At 36.9% G+C, this 12,478-nt stretch overlaps 1 protein-coding gene across 1 annotated transcript in view; it reads left to right on the top strand.

The window, feature by feature from the left end:
* The window catches only part of tgfbr3 (transforming growth factor, beta receptor III), a 38,798-nt gene extending 26,759 nt beyond the window's left edge, over positions 1-12,039 (top strand). The window contains exon 8 of the mRNA XM_073852198.1: positions 7,682-12,039. Coding sequence (XP_073708299.1) covers positions 7,682-7,800 — 119 coding nt within the window. The 3' untranslated portion in view covers positions 7,801-12,039. The remainder of the gene's footprint in view (positions 1-7,681) is intronic.
* Positions 12,040-12,478: the final 439 nt, after the last annotated feature.

Raw genomic sequence — 12,478 nt, 5'->3', positions numbered from 1 at the left:
CAGAGGATACTTTAATTCCTTCTTGCTGCTTCTAGACTTCATTTAACTGGATTTCAGAATGAAAACCTCTAGTGCATATACAACTCTATTTTAGTATTATTTATACCCTATTATAATAGTTATTATTATAATAGTTTAAAATAACTTGTTTTTGTGTTTTCAATTTTCATTTTGTTTTAGTTTAAGCATTAATTTTGTTAGGTGTTTCAGTTTTAATTTGAGCACTTTTACTTTAACTTCAACTAATCTAATTTTACTTTTTTTTTTTTTAAATAGCTCACACATAAGGCACATCCTTCAGTGTAATGGAGTATAGTGTAATACAGTACAGTAAAGTACTGTTTAGTGTAATATAGTATAGTATAGTATAGTAGTGTAGTGTACCGTGTAATATATTATAGTATTGTATAGTATGATACCGTATAATATAGTACGGTTAAGTGTAGTATAGTATTGTATAGTACAGTACATTATGGATGGACTGTATAGTGTAATATGGTATAGTACTGTACAGTATAATATAGTACGGTTAGATATAGTACTGGGTAGTGTAGTGTAATATAGTATAGTATTGTATAGTAAAAAAAATAGCTCACACTTAATGCACATCCTTCAATGTAATGGAATACAGAATAATACAGTATAGTAAAGAACTGTACAGTGTAATATGTATATGGTACAGTATATTATAGTATGGTTAAGTATAGTATAGTACTGGGTAGTCTAGTGTAATATAGTATAGTATTGTACAGTATGGTACAGTATAATAAAGTATGGTTAGTACAGTATAGTACAGTGTAGTGTAGTGTAATATAGTATAGTATTTTATAGTAAAACAAATTAGCTCACACTTATTGCACATCCTTCAATGTAATGGAGCATAGTATAATACAGTACAGTCAAGTACTGTTTAGTGTGATATATTATAGTATAGCACTGTGCAGTGTAATATAGTATAGTATAGTATGGAACAGTATAATATAGTATGGTTAAGTATAGTATAGTACTGGGTAGTGTAGTGTAATATAATATAGTATTGTATAGTAAAAAGCTATACAATTAGCTCACACTTAATGCACATCCTTCAATATAGTGTTGTATAGTACAGTACAGTACAATATAGTACTGTGTAGTGTAATATAATATAGTATAGTACAGTATAGTATATATAATAATAATGTATAGTACAGTATAGTATAATGTAGTGTGGTGTAGTGTCATTTAGCATAGTATGATTTAGTGTAGTGTACTATAGTAAAAATGTAGCTCACCATCCTTCATTGTTTTACACTAAAAGAGTGATGGGTATAATGAGTTCATGATTATAAATTCATAATTGTGAAACATATATTGTTCCATACATTAGGGATGCTTCTATTTTAGGGAAAGCTATGTGTGGAATGTTGCGGGAGTCTGTTAGAGAACAGCTCCTGTGTTCCTGTCACCATCCCTGTCGTAGATCACACTGATAGGTTAAGGACGTTGCCCCTGTGCACACAGAGTGGGAGTTACACAATGAAATGACACAGTCGAGTGGAAGGGGTCAACAAGCTGCCATCAAACTCTTTCTCACGCATACACCAAAATGCATCTCTGTTTGGGGTAGTGTTTCGTATAATTATATAACCAACATATGTTGTTAGTCAGCACGCTGTCACTGTATACGTTCGCAAGATAATTGGTTGTAAAAAGAGAGGTGTACAGAGGCAGATAAGCCTCGGAGTGTAGTACACAGCGCTGGATGAGGAAATAGGCTGTTTTTAGCTGGAGCTCTTGGCAGCACATCTCTGGCACATATTAGCAGCAGAGGGGCCTAAAACAGGGAAGCAGACATACGTCCAGTTGAGCTGAGAAGAGAAACACGCATATATATAAACACACTTATAATTTACAAATGTGGGTTGGTGGAATTTATATCCAGACATTTTATAGAGATTTCAGATGTATGTAGTGTAGGAGAGCGGAGTGCTTATTAATATTGGTGTTTTAGTCAAATGGCAAGTATGTAAAGCAAACCTGGAATTTGATTAAAAACTCTTCAACTCTCTGTCAGGCGCAAGCTCTCTACAAGATGAATTACATGCATTCTTACTTGCCGCTCTGCTTCAGGGTTGAGGAATGTTTATATCCATCTAGAACAATAATCAGGGAAGACAAAGAGAGAAGAATGAGACAGACGTAAGTCTTGTTCCAAAACTGAGTATACAACCTCCTTTTTTGGCCAATTTCAAATACAGCATAGCACATTTCCTTAAGAGAAAGCAAGTCCACTTGTAATTTAAACGAAGATGACGTGAGAACTGTTGACAGTGTTTTGTTTAAGTAGCAATATTTCAATCACACAAAAGATATGTGACCATGTGCAAATGATCCAGTGCTGTATTTATATTTTTGTAAGCGTAAATAAAGTTTATATAGGTTTGATAGTATAGTACTGAATATATTGCAAAAAATAAAAAATATACTATACCACACTATACTATACTATACTGTACTCTTAAGTACAGTTAATAATTAAATAAAATAAAGTTCAAATAAAAAAATATATATATATTAGCTAAATAAAATATTGAATGAATAGACAAATTTAAACGTATAACAAAATAAGTTGAAGAAAAGTACTAAAATTAAAACTTAAACAAAAAAAAAAGAAGAAGAAGAAAGCTTGTCACTGAAAGATACACCTTTATACCTTCTTCACCCCTAAAGGGTGCATATTAGTACCTTAGAGTAGTAATACATAATCTTAAGGTAATAATATGTACTCTTATGGTACTATTATAAACCTTTTTGGGGTAAAGAAGGTACAAAGGTGTTCCTTTGAAGGTACTGTCTATGGTGACAAGCTATTATACCCCTAAATGTACACTATACCACACTATACTATACTATACTATACTATACTATACTATACTATACTATACCATAGCATACCATACTATACGATACGATACTATACTATACTATACTATACTATACTATACTAGTGTTGAACTGAAATATTAAATATTAAATAAATAGACAAATTTGAACTTAAAAATATAAAATAAGTTGAAGTAAAATTACTACAATTAAACTGAAACAAAAAATACCAACAAAAAAAAAAAGAAAGGAAAAAAAACTTATCACTGGGACAGTACCCTGAAAGGAACACACTACACTACACTACACTACACTATACTATACTATACTATACTATACTATACTATACTATACTATACTGCACTACACTACACTACACTACACTACACTACACTATACTATACTATACTATACTATACTGCACTACACTACACTACACTACACTACACTACACTACACTACACTGCAATAGTGTTGTTACTCTTAAGTAAAGCTACATTCTGTTTTTTTATTAAAAATAATTTTAATAAACAATAATTTTAATAAACGTAAAATTAAATATTAAATGATCAGACAAATTTAAACGTATAAAAATTATAAAATATGTTTAAGTTGAAGTAAATGTACTAAAATTAAAACTGAAACAAAAAATACCAAAAAAAGAAAGGAAAAAAAGCTTGTCACTGGGGCAGTACCCTGAAACGGACACCTTTGTACCTTCTGTACCACAAAATGTTTTATAATAGCACCATAAGAGTACCTATTACTATCTAAAGGGTATGTACTAATGTGCACCCTTTAGGAGTGAAGAAGGTATTAGGGTACTTTCAGAGTACTGCCCCAGTGACACACTTTTTTCTTTTCTTTTTTTTTCTTTTTTTTTTGTATTTTTTTGTAGTTTTAATTTTAGTGCTCAAATGTATTTTATATATTTGTTATAAGTTTAAATTTGTCTGTTCATTTAATATTTTATTTATTTAATTTTAATGTATTTTATTTATTCATTATTAACTTTATTTTATTTTTTACAGAATGTAGCTTTACTTAAGAGTAACAACACTAGTATAGTATAATATAGTACTGTGCAGTGTAGTGTAATATAATATAGTATTGTATAGTAAAAAAAAATTAGCTCACACTTTATGCACATCCTTCAATGTAGTATAGTATAGATAGTATTGTACCGTATGGTACTGTGAAGTATAGTTCAGTACAGTACACTACAGTATAGTATAGCATAGCGTAGTGTAATTTAGTAACACCTTTTTACCTTCTTTACTCCAAAAGGTATAGTACAGTATAGTACAGCATAGTATAGTGTGGTATGGGTATGGTATGGTATGGTATAGTATATTTTGTTAATGTTTTTCTGTAAGTGTATGCAATATATTCAGTACTATACTATCAAACGTCTCAGGTTATGTATGTTCCCTGAGGGAACGAGACGCTGCCTCGAGTGGAGTGGGCCTTGACCCCCAAAGGTGATGGGAGGCCCGAGGACTGTAGTAATGGCATCTACGATCCATTTACTGATAGTAGGCTTAGAAACAGGGTGCCCCCTCTTAGGGGGGCCATGACAAACAAGCAATTGCTCCGTTTTACGCCACAGGGCAGCTCTGTGGACATATGTAAGAAACGTATGACCAGAGGATTCTTGCCCACTGAGAGGCCACCGAGAGGGGCGTGGTAGGCTGATAAATATGCCACGTAAACCTTCAGGGTGGAGTGGGCTAACCCTACAGAGAAGCGCGCATGCAGGAACTCCAGTACTGTACCAATTGGGCAGTTAACTGGGTCCAACTGGCGTTCTCTGCACCAAGAAGAGAACAGATTCCATTTAAGGCCATATAGTTTCCTCGTAGAAGGAGCTCTGGATTGAAGAATGGTCTCAACAACCTCGGTTGAGAGACCAGAATCTAAGAGATGTGCTCCCTCAGGGGCCACACCCATAACTTCCACATCTCTGGGCGAGGGTGAAGAATTGAGCCCCTGGCCTGGGAGAGGAGGTCCCTCCTGACAGGAATCTCCCAGGGAGAGCCGTCTAGGAGGGAAATTATCTCTGAGAACCATATTCGGGCCGGCCAGAACGGGGCTACTAACAGTCGGACCCCGTCCCGACGTACTCTTTCCAGAACTCCCGGGAGCAGAGCGATCGGAGGAAATGCGTACAGACGCAGCCTCGGCCATGTCTGTACCATAGCATTCAGCCCCAGGGGAGCTGGATGAACTAGAGAGATCCAAAGGGGACATTGCGATGTCTCCTGAGTCGCAAAGAGGTCCACCTGAGCTTGTCCATAAATTCTCCAAATCTGCTTCACTACTTCTGGGTGAAGCATCCATTCCCCGGGCCTCGGCCCCTGCCTCGACAGGACGTCTGCTCCCACATTGAGACGTCCAGGGATATGCAGTGCTCTGAGTGAGAGAAGCTTTCCCTGTGCCCACAGGAGAATCTGGTACGCCAACTTGTACAAGGGGCGTGAACGCAGACCTCCCTGGTGGTTGATATAATACACTACCACTGTGCTGTCGGTGCGTATCAGCACATGGCGGTTTCTTAGGTCTGGGAGGAAGAATTTTAGAGCCCGAAACACGGCTAGCATCTCTAGACAGTTGATATGCCATGAGAGATGGTGACCGCTCCACAGACCTTGGGCTGAGCGGCCACTCATGACCGCTCCCCATCCAGTGAGGGATGCATCTGTCGCTAGCGTGACACGGCGACAAGGAGCTCCCAGCACCGGGCCCTGAGACAAGAACCAAGGATCTTTCCATAGTTTCAAGGCACGTAGGGTTCGCCGCGTGACCTTGATCATAAGAAAGGGGTTCCCCTTCAGGGAAAACCCCCTGGTTTTGAGCCACCACTGTAAAGGCCTCATGTGCAGCAGACCAAGAGGTATCACATTGGATGCTGCTGCCATTAGACCCAACAGTACCTGAAACTGTTTCACAGTGAGTGACAGACCTAGCTTGATTGCTCTGACTGCAGTGAGGATTGACTCGATCCGAGCAGGTGACATTCGTGCCTGCATCGTGGTCGAGTTCCAAACGACACCCAATTGGATATAGGTACGAGCTCGCGGGAGACCGCCGCGCCCTGTAACGATGGCAGGGTTAGCTGACAAGTCTCCTGAGGGCCCCGAAGAAGAGCGGGCACCGTGTATTGCAGTGAACACCGCTCTCCCCCAGGAGGGACTGCCCTCATCGGCCCTGATTCCCCACCGTCAGGGCCGCTTAGTCGAGGCTCATGCTGTTGCTCGGCAGGCCAATCGATCTTTAATTCGGCTACTGCACGAATAACCACCTCCAAGAGCTCTTCAAATTGGGGGGTTTGGGGGAGAGATTGAGTGTCTGTGACGCTCTCAACATCAACCTCCTCAGAGGAAGATAGGCGGAGCGTCGAGCCCTCTTCCTGGAGGGAAGGATCCGCAGAGCGGGCTTCCTCATCCAGTAGGAGGGCTGGAGATCTGCTGGGTGAGGAAGGAGATAGGGGTTCACCCGTCTCCATTCCCTCCAACAGATCCAATTGCGAACCCCACGAGTGCAGCTGCCACTCCGCCTCAGTGGAAGCGGGGCCAGACCCGCGAGGAACGCTGGTGAAGGCTCCCTCCTCGAAGAGAGCCCTCCGGGAACGGAGCACCCGCAGCGGCAGGCGATCGCACTGCGGACAACCAGCCCCCTCGAGAGCTGACTGAGCGTGCTCCGCTCCCAAGCAGACCACACATAGAGCTTGTGTATCCTCACCAACAATGTAGCATTGGCAAGGAGGGACACACTCTCTATATTGTGGCCGCTCGACACTCACAACTTCAACTTTCTTATCTCTCCTAGCAGACATGATCACTCAAAAGAAATTTGTGCAAACTGGCACAGAAAAACAGTGATCACAAGACAAACACAGAGCGCTTCGCTGAATGACAGAAAGCTGACGCCGGCTTCAACGCACGTGCTTTTATACTTCCTGGTCGCTTACGTCACCACGCCTGTGACGTCACTCCTGCCATTCGATTGGTTGCAGATGACATTCAGAGCGAGGCTCGCCAATGACGTTCCCCAATGCGTTCAACGCAGCTCGAAGTTCCCGGAAGGGAACTTATATAAACTTGCTTTTTTCTGGCAATATACTAACATTTGGATGGATATTTGCTGGTCCTCATAATGTGGTGCAATTGTTTGAAATAAGAAAAGGTGTAAAGATAAAAATAATATTATATCAGTAAATAATAATAGTTGTTCAATTATATATTAATAAAAAAATACAATTTATTTCAAATTTGAGAGATTGCATTGACGCTACAGAAGAACCATTTTGGGTTCCCCAAAGAATCCTTCAGTGAACAGATCTTAGAAGAACATTTTTTTTCTTAGTGTGAAGAACTTTTTCCCACTGTAAACCTTTTGTGCAATGGGAAGGTTCCGTGGATGTTAAAAGTTGTTCTTGGAACCACAGATTCTGATAAAGAACCATTTTTAAGATTAAAGATGGCGATGTGGTGATAATGTTCATATCAAGCATTCTCATCTGTGTCTAACTTTCCAGTCTGCTGCTACTGAAGCTAATTAAGTTTTTATGCTAATCAGTGCACAAACTTAATATGCTCTTAGGTGCACTAACCAAACCACTTAATGGAGAAAAAAAAGTTGTGTCTATGTCTGAAAGCGTTACTATGCTTTCATGCCTCCACAGCTTCCGCCATTCTGAGAGACCCAAAATACAGAAAGTCACATTCGGTGCGAGTAATTGTTTCCTAGATGTCGTGAATCTGAACACTCTTTTTCCATGTATCCCAATAACGTCCTCTGTATCCATCTTTCTCTTCAGGTGGCACAGGAGCGAGGCAACAGGTGCCAAAGTCCCAGCCGGTGTCTGAAAACAGCAGTGCGGCGCACAGCATTGGCAGCACACAGAGCACGCCGTGTTCAAGCAGCAGTAACGCATAGAACAGCTGGACTGATCAACCTTCCATTGGCGTTATGCTTTGTAAATTTGTGGAAAAAGATGTGATTTCGTAGCATAACCTGAGGCCTTAATATTTTCATTATTTGGAACTGAAAAGTTTTGGCCGAGTATACAACCAGATGAAAAAAGCTACATTTAGAGGTGAGGGAAATGATCAAATCAAGATCCCAGAGAGTTTTGAAATGTAGCTTTTTTTTTTTAAACCCCACAAGAGTGTTGTTTTTGCCTTATATGGTTGAAATCAGCGTGAAAATAACAAAGGCTGTTTACACCAGTTCTTATGGCACGAAGGCCGTCTAAAGGAACAGTTAGTGCTTTGTGAGGTTACGCAAAAGCTAAACAAAGATCAGTGCTTTGCCTTGCAATATTTGACTTTTAAAACCCAGGTTTGAATCATTTAATTCTACATATAGTATTCTTTCTTGTCTGGCTGACTGCACTAGCGGTGTTCAGGATTCAAATGCCAAGAGTGAATGGTGTAAAAAGCCTTTATCAGAGGCATTTTCAATATATAGGACCGTTTTAAGAATATTGCAAAATAATGTATATTCTGTGAATATTGTATGAAATGCATAGAGATTTAAGTGGAAATAACTACATAAAGCTTTAACTAAAACCAAATATTTATCAGAAGATTATACACCATTTAGAAGATAATTTTAAAATTAAAAATGTAATCATAAAGACAAATAAGAATGAATTTACAGATATACATGCACAAGCTCTTCACAGAATTGGCCTTTTAAAACAGTCGCAAAATAATAAGTAATAATAGATTCTAGTTGTCTAGTAATTTTTTTTTTTCAACCAAATTTTGATGTTAGACTCTCTGTACAGATAATTGCAGTCAAAAATTGTCTTTTTAGATTCTATAGAATGTGATTTTTAAAATGCTGGGCATTATTATTCAACATTAGTATAAAAAGTAATGATTTCGGCAAACAGCAGACTGTTATATTTTGATATTTTGTCCTCAAATTATAATCAAAATGAGCATTTGTTGAGAAGGACTCGATGTGCCTAGTCACAAAAGATGTACATAATCTATTGCCAAAGAATGGGCATTTACTTCCTGCCTGTTTTTAAATATTACAGTAGCCCCTGCGGTGTCTATGTTTAGGTACTAACCAAATTTTTTTTTTTTTTAAAGGAACACTCCACTTTTTTTGGAAATAGGCTCATTCTCCAACTCCCCCCGAGTTAATAAGTTGAGTTTTACCGTTGTGAAATCCATTCAGCCGTTCTCCTGTTCTGGCGATATCACTTTTAGCATAGCTTAGCATAGATCATTGAATCCGATTAGACCAATAGCATCACGTTCAAAAATGACCAACGAGTTTCCATATTTGTCCTTTTTAAAACTTGACTCTTCTGTATTTATATTGTGTACTAAGACCGGTGGAAATGCAAAGCTGCGATTTTCTAGGCTGATAAGATTAGGAACTACTCTCCCATTCCGGCGTAATAGTCAAGGAAGTTTGCTGCCGTAATATGGACGAAGCAGGAGCAGTAATATCACGCAGCACATGTGCAAATGCTAAACTAGCTGGGAACTCATTTCTGATAATACTCCGCCTGCTTCGTACATATTACGGCAGCAAACTTCCTTGACTATTACGCCGGAATGGAAGTGTAGTTCCTAATCTTATCAGCCTAGAAAATCGCAGCTTTGCATTTCCACCGGTCTTAGTACACGATATAACTTTCACAACGGTAAAACTCAACTTATTAACACGGGGGGAGTTGGAGAATGAGCCTATTTCCAAAAAAAGTGGAGTGTTCCTTTAAAAGAAGTCTCTTATGCTCATTAAAGTTCCATTTATTTGATTGAAGTACAGAAAAAATATAAAATATTATTGGAAATTAAAATAACAGTTTCTAGTTTAATATGCTTTTAAAAATAATTTATTTCTGTGATGCAGTGATGAATTTTCATCAGTCATTACTCAAGTCTTCAATGTCGTATGATCCGTCAGAAATCTTTCAAATATGCTTTTCAGGATTATTTGATGAATAAAAAGTTAAAAAGAACAACATTTATTCAAAATAGAAATCTTGTCTAACAATATTTGACCCTTTTTGTCTTAAGTAGCACAGGTTTGTTTGTAGCAATAGCCAAAAATACATTGTATGGGTCAAAATGATCAATTTTTCTTTTATTCCAAAAATCATTAGGATATTAAGTATTTTTTTTTTTTTTCAATTTCCTACTGCAAATATATCAAAACTTATTTTTTGATTAGTAATATGCATTGCTAAGAACTTCATTTGAACTACTTTAAAGATGATTTTCTCAATATTTTGACTTTTTTGCACTCTCAAATTGCAGATTTTAAATAGTATCTCGGCCAAATATATTTCATATCCTAACAAACCATACATTAATGGAAAGCTTATTTATTCTGTACTTATATACATTATTCAATGTCAGAAAATTGACCCTTATGACTGGTTTTGTGGTCCAGGGTCAATTTTAAACATCCTTGTTGAATTAAAGTTTTCCTTAATAAATTTAACAGTAGTTTAAATTGTTAGAAAAGATTTCTATTTTAAACAAATGCTTCTTTTTTAATGATTTATTCATCAAAGAATCTTGAAAATATTACAATGACTTCTGAAGGACCATGTCACACGTGACTGAAAATTTAAACTTTTGCATCACAATAATAAATTATATTTTAAAATATATTAAAATAGAAAACCACTGTTTTAAATTGCAATAATATTTCACAATATAAATTTTTTCTGTGTTTTTAATCAAATACTACTACCACTAGAGTGAACACAAAATCAACATTTTTCAAAAACATAATTATTTCTGCTGTGTATGTGACGTTAACAATTTGGGATTTTGTGTAAAACATGCGGGAAAAAAAATGTATCAATGCAAAGCCAGCATAATCCCACCGTCAAAACTTTACATGAATGTCATAACATTACAAGTGCCTTAATTTTGAGTATATGCATTATTTCAGAGATAAAACAAGGCAAGAAGGGAAGTGGGGTTTGCTTTGCTTTAAGCACAGTATATATACCCACTGATGTGAAAATCTGCCAAATTGTGCATCTAGTTGTTTATTTCTACTATCTAATGTTGCTTTTTTGTTTGTGCGTTGCTTGCTACAGACTGTACCTATAGAATGTATTTTATTTCAAACCTCAACTTCATTGTAAACTTGTATAAATGTCTCCTGTAGAGGAAAGAGAGTAAGAATCTAAACATTTATTTGTGTATAAAGTTATATTTTTTATATATATATATATATATATATATATATATATATATATATATATATATATATATATATACACACATAGAGCCACCCTATAATTCTATCTGCATACTGTGAATTCTTGTGGGCATATTTCTATATAATGTTTTCTCAAAATCTAAACATAGTCCATAATGCTGAAGTGAGCTGCATTCCTGCATTCACTGACATAATCGTATAAAATAAGATGTTTTATTATAGATATATATTTTTATGAGAACACTATAGTATTTGGATTATAAAATATATTTTGATGATACAAATGTTTTTATCTCTCTTTTAAGCTCTTCACCATTCATTTAAGTATGTGTTAAGTGTGTGTTTGGTCACACTGTAAGCTCTATGTATCCATGTTTGTGGGTTTAAATGGATGAACATATGTATATTCCTTGTATTGTGTGAATGTTTAAAACAATGCTGTCATGTTTAACAGAGTTTGAATCTCTGAAAGGTCATTTAATGGCTGTAGAGTTAACATAGGTCGTATTGGATTTATCAAAAGGCCTTTCTCTCATTCCAGTAAACACTTTGTATCGTGATAAACTCTGTTTTAAAATCAGACTTTTTCTGTACGTTGAATGATGAAATTGATTGTGCTGTCTTTGTTTGTTATCTACCTCATTTGTGTGTCTATGTGTGTATAAAGTTTCCATAGCTTGTCATCAAGAATATTTTACTGTACATATTGTGTAGAACTTGTTGTTACATAAAATATATTACATCAAATGTTTTATATTACAGATTTGACACCAGTCACCAGACTTTTCGAACTAGACTTTAAAATATTCAGACTGTCTTGCTCTGAAACTACACACTATTTGTGACAATTTGTGTGTTTTGTTCCTTCAATGGTATGTGAAACCGTGTAGTGTTTGTAAATACAATGTGCTGTAAATATGCATGCTATATGTATGCTCTGTATATACCAAATAAATTCTTGTAATCTTTTGGGAGATTGTTTGCGTGCTTATTTAATGGGCAAGATGTAATATTGGTCTTGGGTGTCTCCAGAATGTGCAAAATACCCCACAGGTCATTAATTATAATATCTGGAAAATGTCAATTTTAAACAAAGAGCTGTTTTGGTGTCTATCACTTTAAATGCAAATGAGCTGCATATTCCCGCCCCTTCTTCAGAAGAGGGCGTAGTATATACATCTCTGCTTTGCATACCTATAGCAATAAACATTCAGTAGAAGCAACATGACTGAGAGCGAGACAATCGGTGTTCAACCAGACATATGGGAAGCCAAACACACCAAAAGTCGATCGCCGCGAAGATTGAGCCCGTCACGTCCGACCAGGTGCGAGAGCCGGCCACAACGCCCGTGATGGTGGAAGTCAACGTGGCGTGAGAGGGGGCTATGGAAAGCCCTGCCCACCGCAC

The sequence above is a fragment of the Garra rufa genome, chromosome 12 (assembly GCF_049309525.1).
Source record: "Garra rufa chromosome 12, GarRuf1.0, whole genome shotgun sequence".
NCBI classification, from domain to species: Eukaryota; Metazoa; Chordata; class Actinopteri; order Cypriniformes; family Cyprinidae; genus Garra; species Garra rufa.
This window is presented reverse-complemented; position numbering and strand designations above follow the sequence as displayed.